Source organism: Panthera tigris, chromosome B1, assembly GCF_018350195.1.
Source record: "Panthera tigris isolate Pti1 chromosome B1, P.tigris_Pti1_mat1.1, whole genome shotgun sequence".
Lineage (NCBI taxonomy): Eukaryota > Metazoa > Chordata > Mammalia > Carnivora > Felidae > Panthera > Panthera tigris.
In genome coordinates this window covers 164,490,666-164,512,038 of record NC_056663.1, presented here as the reverse complement: position 1 = coordinate 164,512,038, position 21,373 = coordinate 164,490,666, and the positions used below count along the sequence as shown (strand labels likewise).

General features: G+C 39.1%; 1 protein-coding gene across 2 annotated transcripts in view; it reads left to right on the top strand.

Moving 5' to 3' along the window:
- GABRB1 (gamma-aminobutyric acid type A receptor subunit beta1) overlaps window positions 1-2,585 on the top strand; it is a 373,556-nt gene extending 370,971 nt beyond the window's left edge. For both annotated transcript variants that reach the window (XM_042984593.1, XM_015534761.2), the window contains exon 9: window positions 2,208-2,585. In XM_042984593.1, the coding sequence (XP_042840527.1) occupies window positions 2,208-2,558 (351 nt within the window). In that variant the 3' untranslated portion in view covers window positions 2,559-2,585. The remainder of the gene's footprint in view (window positions 1-2,207) is intronic.
- The last annotated feature ends 18,788 nt before the right edge of the window (window positions 2,586-21,373 follow it).

The window sequence follows — 21,373 nt, the reverse complement described above, 5'->3', positions numbered from 1 at the left end:
TCAGGGAAGGTACACAGGTACACACAAGGATTAGGATTAAATTGAGCCTTAAAGAAAATACATTGATTAACACGCAAATAGGAGGGAAAGTTATATATTTGAGACAAAGAATATCCTGTATTTTAATCCCATATTAGGCACTTATTCCTTGTTTAATTGCAGGCCATTAAGCTCTCTGGGTCTCTATTTCCCTATCTGTTGAACTAGAATAATATTATATATTCCACAGGGTTGTTATAAGAAATAAGTGAGATAAATTATGTAGTAGGATTCAATAAAGAGTAGTTTTTAACAACAAAATTAATAATAACTCCCCGAATAAATAAGCCAGTAAAGGTGCCAGTGAGGGCATAATAGGTAGCTCAATTAGGCTAGAGCCAAATACTTTACAGAAAGAAATGATTGATGGGAGTGGAGGGAGAGGCTAGATTGAGTCTCTCTCTCTCTCTCTCTCTCTCTCTCTCTCTCCAACTACCTCTGAGCTTAAAGCTATCAAATGCATCATTAAGTTCACTGCGGGATGTGGTGAAGGCCAAGGACTATGAAGCGGTCCTTTCTCAGTAAAAAGCACATAAGCTTTGAAACAGACAAGACACAGGTTGTAATCTCAGCTCTCCCAGTGGAGTAAACTTGAGGCAGTTTCCTGTTGCAAGTGATAAACAAGGTATACAAAGCAGCTACCATAATGCTAGGCTTTGGGTGGACACTCAATAAATCTTACTTCTCTCATCTGTCATGTACCAGCCTCACACCCCACCACTCTCTGCACCTTTCCTTCTATTTTCCTTCCTTGTCTGTCTTTGCCTCCTCCTACACTTTACTCTTTCTTTGTTACCCATTTTTTTTGTCTCCTTACCTATACCTTTGACACTCAAAAGTGTTTACTGAGATTAATTTCGTTTGAAAGCATTTATAGACCACTTACTGTAACTCAGGCACTTGTGTTAATAACACTGGAGTTAAACACAGCTGCCTGTACTGACCTTGGAAGTATTTCAAACTCCTTTGTATGAAGGATCATGTCCTCTCAAGGTAAATCAGTTTGCAAAGTGCATCAGCTTGAAGTTAAACAAAGCCACTTTATAGGCCAAATGTGCTCACGTATGGAGTTCCGTAAATGTGTGTGGGCATAGCACAGACAAAAACCAGGAAATCTGAGATAGGTACTACTGGAACGGCACGAAGCAACAAGAAATAATGGGGGAGACGCAAAAGTCAAAGTACAGCTAGTCATATCCTTTTGAGCCCTGAATCCTACTTTTGGCAATTTAGCCTGAGGAAATAATTGGGGAGATGGACAAAGATTTACGTAAAAGATGTCCCTTGTTTATATAATACCGCAAAAGTAAAACAAGCCTTCACATCTCACAATAGATCAACCCAGTTATGCTCTATCCATATAAGCTGTTAATAAGTGATATCACAGAGGAATAATTATGAACATGGAAATAGGACCATGCTACACTATTAAGTGACAAAGTGTATTGTAGACCAAAACATACCAGGTGAGTCCATGTCTGTAAGTAGAAAAAACAGAAGGCGGCTAGCAGGATACTAAAAATAATGAACTCTAAGAGTGAAATTACAAATTTCTATTTCTTATTTGTTTGTTTCCTGTTTGTTTCTAGTTTTACATATTTCCATGTGCCACTTTTGTAACACGAAAAAATGCCATATACATATACATAAAAATGATGTATGGATTGATAGATGATTGTAGATTATATAGACGGTAGATTAGACAGATGGTAATTCGATAGACGATAAATAAAGAAATAGATGATAGATAAATAGGTGGCAGTTTGGATAAGGAGACTAGATAAGTGGTAGACGGATAGATGAAGGATTAGATAGAAAGATATAGATAGGATTAGGTAGGTGGTAGAATTAGCCAGACAAAAAGATGGTGGATTAAATAGGCAGACAGATTAGACAGCTACATGACGGATGAGACAGAGACGGATATAGATGGGTGATGGACTAGATACATACACAAACAGACACAGACAGATGATGGATTAGACAGCGGTAGGTTAGGTAAACAGCCAAGGATAGATACATAGATGCCAGATCCGGTTGCAGGAGGCACGCAGAGCCGGACGTCCAGCGACAGTCTTTAAAGAGTGGGCTGCGGTGTCATCAGTTACAGGGTCACGAGCACAGACCGTGCCCCGGCAGTTGGGCCTGAGCGTGTCCTTTCCCGTCAGGTGGACGTCCACGGCAACATCCTCCTCAGCACCCTGGAGATCAAGAACGAGACGAGCGGCTCGGAAGTGCTCACGGGCGTGAGCGAGCCCAAGGCCAGCAGCATGTACTCGTACGACAGCGCCAGCATCCAGTACCGCAAGCCCCTGAGCAGCCGCGGGGAGGCGTACGGGCGAGCGCTCGAGCGGCACGGCGCGCACAGCAAGGGGCGCATCCGCAGGCGCGCCTCGCAGCTCAAAGTCAAGATCCCCGACTTGACTGATGTGAACTCCATAGACAAGTGGTCCCGAATGTTCTTCCCCATCACCTTTTCTCTTTTTAACGTCGTTTATTGGCTTTACTATGTACACTAAGGTCTGTCCTAAGGGTTCGTAAACGACTACTTTCCTCTTTTGATTTTTGACCCCACAGGCCCCCCGCAGCGCCACTGCTGTGCTTTTTTGAGGTAAGAGATTCAGCCATCCGATTGGTTTGAGGTCTTGCATATCAATTTTATTACTGCACCATGTTTACTTCCAAAAACAACACACACACACACACACACACACACACACACACACACACGCCACAAAGAAAACTCTGTTTTTTTCCAGTCTACTGTGGTCCAGGTTATCAGCTCTGTCAGAGCTCTATTAATTGCCGTGTTTACAAACAAAGAACAAACACACACGAAGAGAGAAGTTATATAGGTAGATCTTTAGCAGTCCTATCTTTTGGCCCTGGATTTTTTTTATCTGTTTTTTAAAATGAGAAGGAAAACAGGACCTAGCTCTCCGCGCGAACTGCTTCCTGGTAAACTGTAACAATCTCATGCTGCCAAAAAAAAAAAACAAAAAACAAAAAACAAAACAAAAAAAAACCAACACAATTTCCAGGATCTCAGAAGAAAAAACAAAGCCATTGACAAGTTACAGATTTCCAGGAAGAAGGGGGGATAAGAGGAGCCTAGAAGAGGAAGGAAGTCTCCCCTCCAACCTCAAGCCCCCCCAGCGCCCTTGCAGAAGGGGTCCCAGCTCCACGGGCGAGGAGGGAGGGATGGACAAGGGCTGATGGAGGTTGTGCAAACCAAACCTGCCATCTTCACCTCACCATTAAGCTGGATATTCTGAAAAACAACAACAGAACAAAACAAACAAACAAAAAAAACCCGCTTCTTTCTCAGACTTGCAGGCAGATTTAAAATTAACACTCAAATCCATCCTGGTGGCCATTGAGAACATTTCTCTCTTCTTGTTGAGAATAAGGAGTCTCAGGGCAATGGAGATTTATTTAACGGACTATCTCAAATGAGCAGCCCTGAACTCATTTTATTACCCTGGAATCACTTGCCTCTGTGCCCTGAAGCCATGCCTTCACATCTCCTTAGTTCCTGCTCCAGAGAGAGTGAGAGGAAGGGAATGGGGGAGGAGGGCTTTAATAATGGGCTGGTGAGCATTTTTTGCATGTAAAACACATTGCCCTTTCCACGAGGAAGGCAAGACTTATGTGCTGTGAAAAGGGTGCCTGGGCAGTTACCTAAACTGCCAAATCTTAAATCAAATAGTATATATTTCTTAGCCTTCCAGAGAGCACCTAATGGTGACAGGCCTTGTTGCACAGGCCCCGGCTAATAACCTTAGCGCTCACCTCTCTGAGCTCTGCATTCCAAAGTAGGAAATGAATGCTTCCGGAAATGCACATACACCCATTTTGCTGTCACTCTCATCTGAGGCCAGATTACCTTTTTAAAGAAAAATCTCAAAATAGGAAAACCACAGATATCAACAACAACCGTGACAAAATCACTGGGCCTTCAAACATTTATACCAGCCCCTAAAGCATAGAACACATCTGCACTCATTAATCATTAATCAGCAGTCATTACTGCTCTGCCTTATCTCTGCTCACGGATTACTGTGGTCATGATCGTCATAGAAGGGGCATCCCTCAGTAGCCCAACACACAATTCTAAACACGTCTAACCAGCTACAGTTGAGGTTTATCCCATTTTATGTCATGAAAGCCTCATTAATTTTTTTTCACCCTGAGTATCTTAAGAATTCTGTATGTTCATTCACAAGGTTGAGCGAAACCCTAAAACAACCAACCAGTGATGGAGGCAATTGGGGATCTGACCCCTCGCTGTCAAATATGGGTTTAGGTAATAATAAGGACGATTGCATCATTTGATGATCTGGCTTTCTCCCTAAGGCTGTGATGAGGGTCCGTGTTGACAGTAGCATCAGCTGCTAGAAATTATAGTCTTAATTGGAAAGATAAGGCCAAATTCCTGCTGATGAGCCCAAGGGGACAGAGTTTTGAGATACTCTTTTTAGAAAGCAAAAAGAAAAGAGAAACCTAAAATAAATGAATGGTTATAGCCAAAGACAATATACGTTAGTAAGAATATAAAAACTGTGCTTTTACTGGAAAAATTATCTCAATGGTTTCATAACCAATTAGTAGGGTATGGGGGCCAAATTCTCATTTAGATTTTCAATTGCATAATCACAGTTCCATGGTCAAGGAAATCTCCAGCCTCTGGGGATGAAGGGATCCATTTTGAAACTGACTACTTCTTGGCATGGAAAGAGGCTTTGCCATCATGAAATGCCCAAATAGAATGGAAGGTGCCCATGCCGGTGACTGTAAGGTTAATATTCCCAATGACCACTCAGGAAATACTGTGTATTTTAAACACAGGAAGGTAGACTTTGGGCTGATGCTCAACAGGAATGAATCATCTGATGTCAAAGTTTTTAAAAAAGCTTTTAAGGATGAAATGCTAAATTAGAAAGGAAGTATCTATGATCTATGTTCCTTAACAAAACAATTTTTCCTTATTCACCTGTTTAGATCATTCTCCTTGGAAAAGATTGAGGTAATTTATATCTTTACTAATTTTTTTATCTTGCCTTAAAAGTCTAAAGAATTTGATGCTTGTAGTTCAGATGTAAAGCATCTCTGAGAAAAAATAGAACATTTTTAAATCTTATATCTTAGCCTTTGTAAATTGCAAAATTAGTAAGCCTGAATCTACCATCAGGCACAAAATGGTATCATTGTATGTCTTCGTAGGCTTAGAGAGGGCACAGCCACAGGATTGTGCAAATTCTGTTAATAGCTCTGACTTAGAGGTAATGGTAGCCTGAAAAATGGAGAAGCTGATGTATTTCTGGTTAATGACCTTTGTCCCCACTTCCTTCTTTAGGACACCTCTCAGCCAAATCCCCTCCTCTGTGGCCCCCACCCAAACTCCCTCCAGGCTTAACAGTGCAGGGAAAAAAAACTGCTTCCTTCTCTGCCTCTCTCCCTTGTCTTGCTCTAAATGATGTACATAATACATAAAAATTGTTAGACATTCCTAAGTGCCCTCAAACCGGTCCCCACTTCTGAAAGATTCAGATCAGTACATTATCGAGGGGTTACTCTCCTGCTATTACTGGGTTGTTTTATCTTTGCCATGAAAATAGCCATAATCTCCTGCATTACTGAAGTGGCAGCAGAGACAGAAAATTGCACAGACTCACTCTCCTTTGCCACAGTCATATTCAGGGGACCCCATGCTCGCAGTTCATAAACTGTGTCATAGATTTAACCTGTGTAGACCCAGCAGAACCTCATCTTTCATTTGACAATGACGACTACACATTTTTTTCTACTCATGTTCCTTGGCTTAAAATAGAGGTGACACGTGTGTTACGCTTACCAGCTTTGTGAGGCAGACCCAGATAAAGACACATTTTTGGCTTAAATTATCCAGGATTATTGCCTCAATCCTCTATATTGCCAAACAGGAACAGCAGACTGGTTGGTAATTCTGCTGATTAAATGATATGTGTTTTCATATCATATATACCATCTTCATTGTGCATTACAATCAATGAAAGATCTTGAAAATGCAAAGAGAAAAATGTGGTGCAGAGAATAAAGTTTGGTTTATGGATCCAAGGATAGCCAACAAACATTATGTACAATCTACAGAAATGTTGAGTAAATGCCATCTTTCCAAAATCAGTTGACTCCTTCACGAATACTTCTTTAAGAAAGAGCTCAATTGAAATTCGCCAAGTTAAACAAACAAGCAAAATATATTTATCATGCTAGAAGGAAACGACCTCCACGAATTCTCATACGGACAGTTTTGAATAGTATCTCACCAAAGGGTGATGAGCCACTTTTTTTTTTTTTTTTCCTAAACTAAATGTAATCCTATATCCCAGGAGGGAGGAAAAAGGAATGTGCAAGCGTTTGTTCGTGTTGGTTCAATCAGCAATTACTGGGATGAAAAAGACAGAAAAACGAACAAATATCTCAGTTTCAGGAAAGCAAACAAAGGTAAACTTGTTAACGGAATGTAGAATATTATGTAAACTTCCTTGTAAATTCTGTACATAGTTCATTGAATTGTTCCTTGTTGTGTGGTGGTCCTCGGCTTTGGGTGGATGTTTGAACAATCCGAGCATTGTAAATAACATAAGCTTATGAGGCACTTGCTTTTATTCACGAAGTGAAGCAACTAGTGATGTGGGCCCAAACCAGAATCTTTTTAGCTCTTGCTCTCTCTCTGCCATTGTGCGTGCGCAGTTGCGTCACTCTGCCTCATGCCCCACCCCCACAGAAAGGGACGGTAGCTGAGGAGAAGGCTGTACTCCCTTGGGGCTTAGGGACGGCACACCAGCAGAGACAGGAACTGTAGCGAGCTGCTCCTGGAACTGTATCATGAAAAATCAGGGGTGTTTCTATCAGTCATTCGTGGCTACTCATATAGTGAAATACCAAATCATCCATGCTTGTTGAGGCGTCAGGAATGGAAGGGATGTTCAAAATCCACAGGCAATCCAAAGCATCATTTGCACCAATAGCTTTAGTTTCTACCTTTTTTCCTTCCACGATGTTTCCCAGAACTTTGAATAAGACAGGAAGTGAATGGATGGGTTTGACCAGGGTAAACAAACAGTGAAATGTCCAAATGATGGGAAGGAAAAAAGGAAGAGACAGTGAATGACACTGATAACACCAACTGGCCGATTCATCCTGCAAAGATTCAGAAGTAACCATGTCACATTTCTAAAAGGTAAAGAGAAATATTGGGAATTAAAGCAAGTATTTTTCAACTGGGAGTCCGGGATGTGTTTGATATGTGCTAGTTAAACTTAGAATCTGGTGATTAAATATTTTCATATATATGTCTCCCAAGTCCTAGTATTCTTGAAAAAGACTTCAGAATGGTGGGATATTCAGCCATAACATGTGTTTCCATGCAAGCTGGCAGTCCCAGAGATGGTGATAGTGTCTGCAGAAATTTGGAATAGCCTAGCAAGCTGGGACATAGATTGGTTTCTTAGTAACATTTTAGGGTACACAGCATCTTTCTTGGAGTTAGGAATTTAGCAAGGCAGAGTTTTTTGTGTAAAGATTCTATGTGCTTGGAGACTTATTCTGGCTCCAAAATGTCCCAATCAGTGTCCACCAGCGATGGAACTAACAAGGTTAGTCAATTTCTAGGTCTAGAACCCATTGTGCTTTTACGTGAATCATGCTTTTTCTATATAACTGAAATCAACTAAACTGACAGAAACCTAATTGTTAAAGGTTGTAATTTCACAAGCAACGTTTGCAAGGAAATCCTTTTTAATAGAAGAATTGCAAACCAGAAAATGCTAAGTTCCTAGAAGGGTAAGGATAAAGAGTTTTGAGTTTATTTTTACCTGATAGCAAGAACTTCCTTATTTCAACTGTAGAGGCCTAACAGTTGTTTGTTTTGTTTCGTTTTTCCTAATCAAAAAGTCTTTGGTATATTAAGGGTCTCACGGTCATTCCTGACTGGCCCCTAGAGACCTTGCAGGTCCTGGAGCAACCAGCACTCATCACAGACTTCAGTAGGAATTCAGTGTGGGGGAAATAAGTATATTTTTTAACCAGCTGGAAATAAAACCATTCTCATGAATGATTCTACCTGCATCTCCTGTTCTGAAGACAATAGAAACATAAATCAATAAAAAGAGAGGCCAAATAACATGATGCATTTGCCTTAGGTACACAGGGTCACAGATTCACTTGCTTAAAACAGCTCATGTTAGAAGCCAAAGGATGAATAAAAGCAATCAGTATTGCTGTCTGGCTTTCATCTCTCCCTGGGTTTCCTTTTGAAGAGAAACAGAAAAGGGGGGACATTTTCCAATATAACTTTTTTATAGGTGAAAATCATTAAAATGTGTTATGTGTGTGCATTGTGTGCGTGTGGCCGTGTAAAACAGATTACCTCTCTTGTGTTCGTTCCTTCCCAGTGCTGTATGCCATCCAACCTTATGCCTTAACCCAATGAAACCAATTCATTTTTCCTCTTTCTCATTCAGACCTCCTAAGTTATCTTGCCCATGCGTAGCTGAAAGCTCCAGCTTTGAACTTACCTTGCGTATCTTCAATTGAATTCGTGAAAACAACGAACTTTAATAATTTCCCCAAATTCTTATTCCTATTGCCTTTAGCAGGTCTTCGGAGGTAGCTTGTGTCGTCATGGTAGCCTCCTCTGAAACTGCCTTGGGTTATTTTTCTTTTCTGCTTTTCTGTCCTTTCTGGAAAGAGTACCTGTTTACATAAACCTTGTCTCTCCCGGCCTAATTTAAAATCAAGTGGAAATAAAAGTCTTTAGCTCAAACCTAGGAAAATTCACATTATCTACACCAAAGTTTGATGATAAGAACGGCCCTGTACATTCTAGTTGCAATATGGTGAGTTCACACTGTATCAGCTCTTTTCCATCAAACTTGTTTTCTCATGCCCTCCTTTAGCCTTAATTGCACACCTTTTATAAACCTTTATTCCTTCCAGAATGGTTTCTCATTCATGGAGTACACCACTGGTTACAGACCATCCTCTGGGAACCTGACCCACTACCTTTTCAGTTGCTTATTCCTGTTACAGATTCCACGTCCATGCATCTCCCACCGACTCCCCCTGAGCCTTCTAGCAGACATGAAATGTAGTTAAGACAAGTTATAATGCAAACTTGTCCAAATTGCCCTTCCCAAGTATGTAGAACATCTTTTGCCTCCAAACAGCATTCCTATACTTGGAGAACAGAGAGTTCTCCAAACATATACCAAGCAATGTACAGAATAACTTAAAAAGTTAACAGTAAATGAGCTGCGTGCTGGAGAGAGGGAGATGACAGTGGGCGGAAAACACCCGGACTTAGAATTGCATGACCTGGCCTTTATGTTGCCTCTACCACTGCCTGGTCGTATGACTGAAGACCGGCCATCCGATGACTTCCACATTCCCTTCCAAACTTCAACTAGTTGGAAACCAAATTGCCCAAAAAATTTCAAAGGGCATTTTAGACAGGTTTGTGCAGGAAGTTACCAGAAAGATATAGGAGCACGGTAGTTTCTGCTAAAACAGTCCCATAAATATTCTTTGTTGTATATCTTTGGGAGTAAGTCATCAGGGTAGGCCATCTGGTGTCAAGTGAATCAAATCCTACACCTGTCCATATTCCTTTAAAATTACATTGAAGCTAAAATGTTTAGAAGTTTAAATTTACAGGCAGATGGCAAAAAAAAAAAAAAAAATTTTTTTTTTAAACAATTTTAATAATGGTCTACACTACAAATATTTCCCTTCAAGAGCACCGGAGAGTCTCAGATAACATAAATCAGTGTGGTCCCTGTTTTTAGATCTCTGGAAGATGTAGATCCCTTAGGCCATTCTCTGCAACTCGGTCAGGAAAAGCCCTGAAATGCCCCCTCCATAGTGGAAGAGCCTATCTCGAGGCAGCATCTGAGCAGAAATGCTGCCACAGTCCCCTTCAGTGTTCTCCCCAGTGTGAGACCGCGTCACTGTCTGGGTTCTGTAGGCGGAGTAGCCAGATAGGGTTGAGCTCTCAGACAAGGGGAGCCCTCCCATCTAGTTGGAAAAGATCCCAGGTCTTCAGAATCTCTGTTATCTGCTCTCCCTGCCCCACTTTCCCAACCACCCTCCTATTCCCCTCTTAACTAGTTCAATCTGCCAATTGTTTTAGGCACAACCGTGACAAAACTGAAAGTTTACTTATTAAATTTTGATTAACATTTCTAGCTATTCATATTTTTAAAGCATGCACCGTCCCCACTCCAATCTCTGAACATGACCCCCAGTGTGATTCCTGCACACAGATATTCTTAACTTTTCCCCCTTTTCAGAAGATACCTTCCAACTCTAAGCTCCCATGATTCTCCTGAGAGCCCCCTGACCGTTCAGAATTGTTAGGAGAGTGCCTAAAAATTCCTCCCTTCCATTTTGGGTCAGTCTACGAATGAGATGGCCTCTTTTTTGTAAAGTTAGCCTAATATTCTGCTGCTTGACCTCTCACAGTTCCAACGTTCCTATATGCAGGTGTGCTCTTAAAGTAGAGAACTAATAGTTCTCTTTTTCAGGTTTTCATACTTTACACTTTTGAGATGCATTCATAGCTAATGTCATCTTTTTAAAAACAGAGGAAGCATTTATAAGTCTTCAAATTCTCACCAAATTGAGATTAATACTTATTAATATATATATCCACTAGGATTCATTCAGGTATAAGTAACAAAAGATGCAACTAAAAGTAACTTTAACCAAAATGATAGCTTATGTAACAGTAAGCGCAGAAGCAGGGTGGTTCCTGGGTTATTTCAATAGCACAATGATGTCATCCAGGACCTGAGATCCCTCCCAGGGCCAGTTCTTCCTAACTCTGTATGTTATCAGCACGCATTGTGGTTGCAAGATGGCTACACTCACATACTCGTATCAAGTGGCAGAAACAAGGGAAAGTCCTGCCTTAGGTCTCTTTTTAAAAGCAAGGAAATCTTTCCCCACAAAACTCTCCCAGCCATCTTTCTTGTTCCATTGGCCAAGGTTGGATTACACAACCATTCCTGAACCAGTCACTGATAAAAGGAATGAAATTATCATGATGGGTTTACAACATTGATCCAGTGAGTTGCCCAGGGGGAATAAAAGATGGAATATGTTAACAAAAAGAAGGAAGAATGGCTTTGGGGTAGATATCCAAACACGACTGTCACACATTGGTCTAAGGTATCAGAAAAGACTTTGTCACACATAATTTCATGATTTGATCTTGAAATCATTACCCTACAACCCTATGAAAATTATGATGACACTACCAATATCTGGTAATGGAGGCTAAATAGGTTAAATGATTTACCCCAAATCTGATAATGATAATTAGTTAGTGACAGAGTTACTATTCAATCTGAGATTTTTTTTTTCTTTTTCCTGACTGTAAAGGCAAAGCTATGTCTATTCTAACCACACTGCCTAGATCTAATGCTTTGTACTTTGATGATCCAGGTTTTGGGTGGTTCAAAGATAAGAGGAGAGTAGGAAGAAAGAGAACAATTTCCAAATACTCTTGTTCTTTTTTTATCCTTCTCCTTCATCTTGCACACTCCCTCCCCGGCAACCGCACCCCCCCCACCACCCCCCCCACCCCCAGCTAAGACGTACAAAAGCCTTTCATTATTCTCTTGAGGGAAAGTGTAGAAGGAATAGCTCCAGCAACAATTGAATAGCCTGAGGTGTGTCCAGTTCTTTTTTGATAACATTACTGTTAGGGGACCACATGCCCCAGTTTCCCCAAGACAACCACAATTCACTCTCAAATCTGTCCATTTAGATAACGATTATATAGTCACACTAGTTATGAGTCTCATAATTCTCATCCCTGGCGGGTATGGGAAATATTAATAAGCTAATATTAACACCTTGGAGAAAATATATGCCTTGGCTCCCTGTGAATCATTTAAACCCAACCTCAGTCTCTCCATTACTCACACTCACTTTATTTCTCATTGTTCCCCTTACCCAGCTTCAAGCAAACTAATCCTCACATATCTACTGCAGAAACAGCCACATATCATCCCAAAGTGTGCTCGCTGCTGTTGGAAGTTTTACATTTCTTTTCCACTGCCCAGATTCTCCTCTTCCCTTGCCCCTCCCCAACGCTGGATTAAAAATCAAGGCAACATCATCCAAAAAGCCATCCATGAGCAGCCAACCTTTCCTCATTCTGTTTACTCTCCTGCTAGCACCCCCTCGGTTCTTGTGGCCACTTAATCAATAATAATAGATATTGAATTTGTATATCTTCTGGTAGTTTTGAAAAATACACTCTCTGCTTCCCGAAATAAGGTCCTTAAGGGTAAATGCCCCATTTTCTAATTCTTTTCTATTGCCCAAAGCATTTGCTGTTCTGTCCCTGGTAGAGAGTCTGTAAGTACTGATTGAATGACCTACACTGGTAAATGTGGGAAAAGAAAGATTTCCTAGGGACAGTACTTCAGGATTACAGATAATAACTTGTGAAACAGGAGCCACCCACACCCTCCCCCAACTTATTTTACTTCCATAGAGCCTAGGTCTACAATCTCTAAACAGATAAAAAATACAGTCAAACTTACAGTTGAAACCAGGCTTGGGTCTGTGCAAAGTGGCCATTGAGATTTTCCTCATTGCTTAGGACTTAAACAGGCTGAATCTTAATAACACCATTCTAAATTCTACCAGTGCTGGCATAACTGAACTTTCCATGCTGATTCCGACTGCTTTAACTTTATGGAAACAGGAAATTCTTCACTGGAAGTTTCATTTTTCCCCCCCATATACTCCCCTTTGCCTTATTCAAAGCCTTCTGCATCTAGGTTGTATGGGGTGTTTACTCTCAAAGTAGGGACTGTATTGCCTAATTGGAACACTGCAGCATGAATTATAAGAGGACATTTCCAGAGGGTACTGCACACCAGATTTCACTTCTGCCAAGAAATGAACAGAAGGTTTAGAACTAAGAGAGATGGGCAGTTCTTCACGGTCCCTCAAGACTGCATAAGATAGATGTGCAGAGAAATACCTTTTCTGCAGCCCTTCTTTCAATTGTTAACTTTCCTGTTCTCCTGTTCTATATATTATTTACAAATTTGCATAAAAGAAATATATCGTTTGCAAGCCTTACCTCAGAGTGGCAACCAGCCACCCCAGTTTTATGAGATAACGTATTTTTCTACTTGATATTCCCCCAAATACATTGAATTGCAGTGTACCTGCTTTTTCTTTTTTTAAGCTAAATCAATTCATGTTAATCTGTTTCCTACATCTTTTTAAAATACTCACTGGATAAAGCTTGAAATATTTTATATTTTGCGACAATGCTCCTGAGACATTTTTAGGGAAGCCCCTTGATTATTCTAACTCACTGCAGTGTCATGGAAAGCAGAATTATTAAATACAGTGATATTTCATATTCAGAACATCCACTACTAGGTAGGGAATGCTCGTGATTAGATATGCATATATTTATTGACTGTGTTGTTTCAACTCCTTATTTTAGAGAGGGCCATGAACCCTCTTGATACAAACTACCATGCGGCATTATTCCAAAGTGAAGATTGCATGAGGTTTTCAGAAATTCTAAATGTTTACAAGGACTAAAAATTTTTTGACATCTTTAAAGAAGCTTTTTATTTTTGACCACCAGGCAGCATTTTGTGCCATTGTGATGGGAACCTACTGGCTAATGTGAAATAATGTTGTTGTGTCATTTAAAAGGGTAATGAAAATGTAAACGGGAAACTTTAACATTGTGTAAATACAAATAAAACTGTTTTTGAGAGAAACACATCTGGGTTAGGGTGGCTTGCTTGAAAAATTCTCTTGGCTGTCCATCATCTCCTGTGACTTTACCCAAGGACACTCAACCTGAGGCAAAGATCTTTTCACAGTGATTCATGAGGTTTGGGAAAGCAGGGCTCATTAGGTTAAAGAATGGGAAAATCTCCATTCCTGCCAGCAATGGAACACCTCTTCGGCACCACCTCACCTAAAACCTGACTGAATCCAAAAATTAGCTACACTTTCCAAACCAGTCTCCTGCTATTTTAATTCATAGCACCCTGTCCTAAATAGCCGGGGCTTTCAAAAGCAGGTGCTACATACACACAAAAATTCATACCTTATGTTGCCTCTCAAAACCTGTTATGCTTAACTCACCAAATATGTTACAATATGTTAAATGTTTTACTCCTTGTGTTTTTAAGTCCCCACTAATCAGTTTGCTGAATCGTCTATTTACCCTCCTACCAAACATGAGTTAGCTAATTTATGTCCTGACTGGTAGTACACAGTTCTTGTAAATAAAATAATCCCTTTCTCCCTATTTTTCAGCAGGCAGAACTTCTTTAATTGGAAAGAGACATAAATTACAACATATTAATGTTCTTTTGTTCTTTCGACATAAGCATTTGCTTTCTTACATAAGCAGATAATACTTTTGTATACCTACCAGACCACTAGAAAAGCTATATGGCAAGAATAAGTATTTCTGGAAACCAAATACATTTTAATGAAATGGGATAGGTTTTAAAAATGCCAAGAAAAGAAAGGTGGACTCCTTGCTTTTATAATTCCAGTTTCTATTTTGTATCAATATATGCTGCATTTTCTGACTGAAACTACTGTTGTGTTTATTGAAACGAGATTTTCTGTGGTTGCTTTTTACATTTGAAATCAAACTTTCATACAGTGTTTGACTGTAATCTTTTTGTTAGGGATTTGATTAAAATATCCTAACCATCTCATTAATTCCTTTTTAAGTGCTTAAAGTATGTGATGTTATGACTTTGCTATCTCAAAAACTATCTGTGGACAAAAATCCATGAAGCCTGTAGACTGTGATTTATACACATGAAAGCAGCAGAGTTCCCTCTAAGCAGTGAATCAGTGAATAAGAAACTGTTCAGTGTCCTCTGATTCCTGACCCTTTTACCTTTCATGGCCTTTTTTCTATCCCTAATCATTCATTGAGTAATCATGTATTCTTGTAAAATAGAAAATCAACTTACATACAATCAGGTACGGACACAAGAAACGCTTGTGCTCTCAATATCAGGACTCACAGATACTCTAGCAGTCACAGGACTGTAGTTCACTCAGTATTTTTTGTTAGTAGTGTGGCTCTGCTACAAAATAAGTTGCTGTTTTCTTTGTTCTGGTACTACAGGATTTTAAATGTTTCAGCAAGTGAAAGAAAACACATTTGAAGGTTGGTGTCAAAAACCACCAGCTCTACTCACAAAAGCCGTTGTGCAGCTTCTGAAATGTGGTTGAATGCTGTAAATATGTACAATTTATGTTAGCTTGTTTATTCCTAAAACACAAATAAAACTTTTTTTTATTAAAAATGCCTACATATAAAAAGCTTAGTTTGTACTATGTTCAAAAACATGCAAGATTTCAGGCATATCTTTTTATAATCCTTAAAAAAGTTTAGAATTCTGAATCTACCATTTGAGAGTCTTCATTGTAAAATTTAATACAAAGCAAAATCCCTTTATTTGGAAGAAATTCTTTGCAGTATTATCCAACAATTGGGGGAAAAATACCAGCACTTTTCCAGAAGCTTATTTCTGTACCACTTTGATTTTGGGGGGAAAAAAAATTCTTTAAGATGACATACCTTACAAACATTTGGACACATGGAGTGTTTATACATTAGGAAAAAAAGAAGAAATTAAATCTTCTTGTATTCAAAAGCGATGCCTAAAATGGACTTTAATAGCATCCATTTGTGAGGTGCATTATGTCAAATTTCTTTTAAAACCTCCACTGTAAATATGAATATTAGAGTTGGCCGATTTGTCAGTCTTTCCTAATTTGAAGACCTCCAACCTCCAAACTCATTGTGTCCCTTCAGAAATAATATGTTGATAATAAAATAATGAACAGACTGAAGGTGTGAAGTTCATATATCCATTAATTGGTTAGCAGAATAGCTTTTCAGCGAGAGTCTAAATTCCAGCCTAGAGACGACATTAACACCCATCCAGCAAAATACTTGGGATCAGCTCTTCATCAGCAGACCTTTGGCCTGCAGAGCTGCCAAGAATTGTAGAGACATCCTACCCTGGTTACTATTTCCAGAAGACTATGTTATGGAATGGAAAAAATAAATGGACAACCAGCTTTTTTAGAAAAATAACAACCATATATATAACATGTTTAGGATTTGCTATAAGAACTATAGATGAAGCCAACACAAGATAGGTATTTGTGTATCTGTGATGTAACTGGTATCAGCCAAGGACATGGAGAAATTGGAACCCCGTGCACTGTTGGTGGGACTCAAATGGTGTAGTCGCTATGGAAAACAGTATAGAGCTCCTCAAAAACATTAAAAATAGAATTGCCATATGATCCAGCAACCCCACTTCCAGGTATTTAACCAAAAGAACTGAAAGCAGGATCTTGAAGAGATATTTGCACTCCGATGTTCATTGCAGCATTAACCACAATGGCCAAGAGGCGGAAACAACCTGAATGTCCATTGATGGATTAATGGACAAAGAAAATGTGGCATATACATGCAATGGAATATTATTCAGCCCCCCAAAAGGAAACTGTCATATGTTAAGACATGAATGAACCTTGAGGACATTATGGCAAAGCGAAACAAGCTAGTCACAGAAGGACAAATACTGCATGATTCCACTTCTATGAAGTATCTAAAGCAGTCAAACTTGAAGAAGAAAGCACAATGGTAACTGCCAGGAACTGGAGGATAAGGAAATGAGGAATTGCTGTTCAATGGGTAGAGTTTCAGTGATAGAAGATGAAAAAGTTCCAGAGATCTGCTGCCCAACAATGTGCAGTGAATTAACAAATCTGTGCTACACACTTCAAAAATTGTCAAGAGGAGAGATTTCAAGTCATGTGTTTTTTGCCATAATTGATAGAAGAAAAAAGATATCAAGTGGTATAGCCACTTTGAAAAAATGTGGTAGTTTCTTACAAAGTTAAACTTGTCATATAAAATGATCCAGCAATCACACTCCTAGGCATCACCAATTTCCTTCAATAGGTGAATGGACAAACTGATGTATCTACTCAATGAAATATTATTCAGGGATAAAAAAAATAACTTATCAAGCCACAAAAAGACATGGAAGAACCTTAAATGCATATTACCAAGTGCAAGAACCCAGTCTGGAGAGACTCATATTGTATGATCCTAATTATATAACATTCTGGAAAAGGCAAAACTATAAACACATTATGAAAAAATCACTGATGGTGGGGTCCAGAGGAAGGTGGAGGAAAGAATTAGTAAAGCACAAAGGATTTTCAGGGTGAACTATTCTGTAAAGTGGATTCATGACAGTAGGTGTTTGACAAAACAGAGCTATTCAACTAAGTAAAAATGTATGCAAATTTAAAAATCACTTAGGTAGTCAAGAAATCCCAGCAAGGAATACAGACTATGGCAAAAAGATTAAACTGTATTACAAATGTATGAAACCACCTCACCGAAGGGGGGGTGGGGAGCAGCTGGTACTGACCTAAGTAACTCTGGAAATGTGTGAAGTAAGACTAAAGGCAAAAAGAACTGCATATGATTCCTTCCAGGAAGATAATGTTGTTTCCCATATATTAACAATTATATATATATAGATATATATGTAAATGTATGTATATATATGTACACACACACACACACTAGAATTGAACAATTAAGCAAATGTATAGTGAATGGTAAGAGTAAGGTTTCTTTTTTTTTTTAGTGTTTATTTATTTGGCCGGGGGGGGGGAGGGGGGACATAAAGAGGGGTGGAGAGAAAGAGGGAGAGAATTCCAAGCATCAATGCAGGGCTCGAACTCACAAACTGTGAGATAATGACCTGAGCTGAAATCAAGAGTCGGACGCTTAACTGACTGAGCCACCCAGGCACTTGGGAGTCAGGTTTCTTACAGCTGTACTGTGAATTTACAGATAAGGAAGGGTAGCAGGTGAGAATGTGATCCTTGTGGTAATGGATTAGAGTTGAAGACATCAGGATGAACTTGTGTAGCTTAATATATAGTTGATTATGTAAAGAAATATTTACAGATAGGTATATATACACAGCTTAGTTTACATACACATATTTCTTTGTTGTCAACTGAGGGTAAACAATACCCCAATAACAATGAGCACATCTAGCTTGATTTCTATTACCATTCCTCAATAAAATGAACCAGGGATTCTTGGAGAAATGGTTGATTCTAGGACTGGGCAGGAAATAGGCAAAATGAGCCTGGAACATACTGCCAGAAAGTTAAGGAAATAATATAAAAGAGCCAACTGAAAGAGCTCCCAATGGCCAAACCTGGAACAATTTGAATAGTAAATAGTATTGGATTATAACCATAAGTATAAATACCCATGAGTCCATATTATATAAATAAAGGATTAAATTAATAGAAGAGACAAATCTGTGCAGATCTCCAAAAGGTTTATGTAAGTGCTCTGACCTTAAGAAGGGAGTGCACAACTTCCCATTTCTTAAATATGAGCCACACATAGTGACTTCCTTCCAAAGAGTACAATATGGAAAAATAGAAATAAAGAGTAACTTTACAGTAAGAAACCTGACAAACTACCTCAGCTAGGTAAGTAAAGTCAATGTCAAGTCACAAATCCTGTTAATAGTATGTACCCTCAATATGGTGTGTTGCAAATGGCACTTTACCTCTGTGATTTTTCTCCCCCAAACCCATAACCCCAGCTTAAGCATGAGAAAAACATTAAATTCCAACAGAGGGCCACCCTACAAAATACTTCACCCACACTTCTCAAACTGTAAAGGTCATCAAAAACAAAGAAAGGATGGGAAACTATCACAGCAAGAGAAGCTAAGGAGACATGACAACTAAATATGGAATCCTAGAACAGAAAAAGGACATCAGGTGAAAACTTAGGAAATCTGAATAAACTATGGAATTTAGTTGATAACAATGTATTGGCATCAGTTCATTAGTTATAACAAATGTACATACTAATATGTTAATAACAGGGGAAACTGGATGTGGGGTATATGGGATCTTTCTATCCAATTTTTATGTGAATCTAGAACTAAAACTAAACTAAAAAAAAAAAAAAAAAGGTCCATTTAGAGAAGAAAAAAGAGTCACAGTTTGGGAGAAAATACCTGCAGGGCATATATGTGATAAAGACTTGTATCCAGGCTACCAAGAACTCCCAAAACTCAACACTAAGGAAACAACCCAATTTAGAAATGGGCAACAGATCTGAATAGACACTTCACCAAAGAAGATATACAGATGGCCAACAGCACATGTGACAATGAACATCATGTCATTACAGAAATAAAAATTATTAAAACCACAATGAGATACCACTGCACATGTATTACAGTAGCTGGAATTAAGATTGACCAAAGTATGTGTTAGGAAGCAAATGGAGGTGAATGAACTCTTCCAGACTTTGGAAATATCTCATTCCTCTAAGTATTCACTCTAAAGGAAGCATATATCCATACCAAGGTATACATAAGAATGTTCACAGGATTCTGTGTTATGTAATATACGTAAAGTTTTAAACAACCAAAATATCCTTTAACACGTGAATAAAAACATATGGTAAAACTCTACAATTGACTACTTCTCAACAATACAAAGAAATGAACTATTGATATATGCAACAACATGGATGAACCCAATACTGAAGGAAGCCAGATTAAAAGAAAAGGTACATACTATATGATTCCACTGATATTAAACTCTTGAAAGTGTGAAGTACTCTACAAGTGGCAGGAAGCAGATCAGAGGTTGCGGCGGGGGTGGGGGAGTGGAAGAGTAGGGATTACAAAGGAATAGGAGGAAACTTTCAGGATTGCCATGTTCACAATCTTGATAGAGGTGATTCTTTCATGGTGTATGTATGTCAAAATTTACCTGACTGTACACTTTAAATAAATGAGTTTATAGTATATCAGTCAGATCTCAATAAGGTAGTTAAACATACTAATGGAGTGATAAATAAGGTAGTGAGAGGAATAAGTAGAGCAAGATTTTCTGCTTCTCAATGGAAATACTGCATGGAGGGCTGAAATTCAGAAGGCCCTTAGATAAGTACACATCTTCCTCAACTGATGATGGGCTTACATCCCAAAAAACCCACCATAAACCGGAAATACCGTAAGTCAAAAATGCATTTAATACACCTCACCTAGCAAACATCATAACTTAGCCTAGCCTACCTTCAGTGTGCTCAGAACACTTATGCTAGCCTACAGTTAGGCAAAATCATCTTAACACAAAGCCTATTCTTTAATAAAGTGTTGAACACCTCATGCAATTTACTGAATACTGTACTCAAAGTGAAAAACAATGATTATATGGGTACAGGATGGCTGTCAGTGTATCGGTTGTTTATTCTCATGACTGCATGGTTCCCTGGTAGCTGCAGCACAGCCACTGCCCAACGTCAGGAAAGAATGGTGTCCTGGATATTACTAGGCCAGGAAAAAATCAAAATTCAAAATGAAAAAAAAAAAATCAAAGTATGATTTCTACCAAATGCATATTGCTTTCGCACCACAGTCAAGTCGAAAAATCTTAAGTCAAATGATCGTATATCAGGGACCATCTGTACTATTTAAAGTGCTAGCCTGCAAACTGCCTCTGGTCCTTAACGACACAAGGAACTTGCACAGGAAGGAAGTCACCTACCTCCCAAGCACACTGTTTAGTTCAGCTGATTTTTTTCCAAAATTAACGTTTCTCAATGAAAAAAGCAATATGCTGATGAACGCTCTAGCTTAAGCTCCTCATGTAATCACTGACCTGTAACAAATAGTCCACAGACTGGCATTAGTTTAGGGACACATTTTGAGTAGCGCTGCCTAGGTCACACACAGATGTTCTTTTAACCTCTCTAAGCCTATCTTCATCTGTATGATGAGATAACTGCTCTGATGAGCTACAAAGCTTGCAGATAGCAGGTTCTGATCAATTATGGGCCACTGCTTTATGTAGACAGTGTTTTGAAATAAAGCCATATGTAAAAATGAAATGTCATTTTATTTGTTCGGAACACTTGTGTTGTTTTTTAATATTTATTTTGAGAGAGAGAGCGCATGCGCGCAAGAGTGAGGTAGGGGCAGAGAGAAAGGGAAAGAGAGAATCCCAAGCAGGCTCCGCACTGCCAGCATGGAGCCCAACGCAGGGGGCTCCATCCCACAGACTGAGATCATGACCTGAGCTGAAATAAACAGCTGGATGATTAACTGACTGAGCTATCCAGGCGCCCCCAGAATGCTTGTTTTTAAAGTTAACTGAAATTAAAAATGGCTTGTTTTCCAGTGAAAAC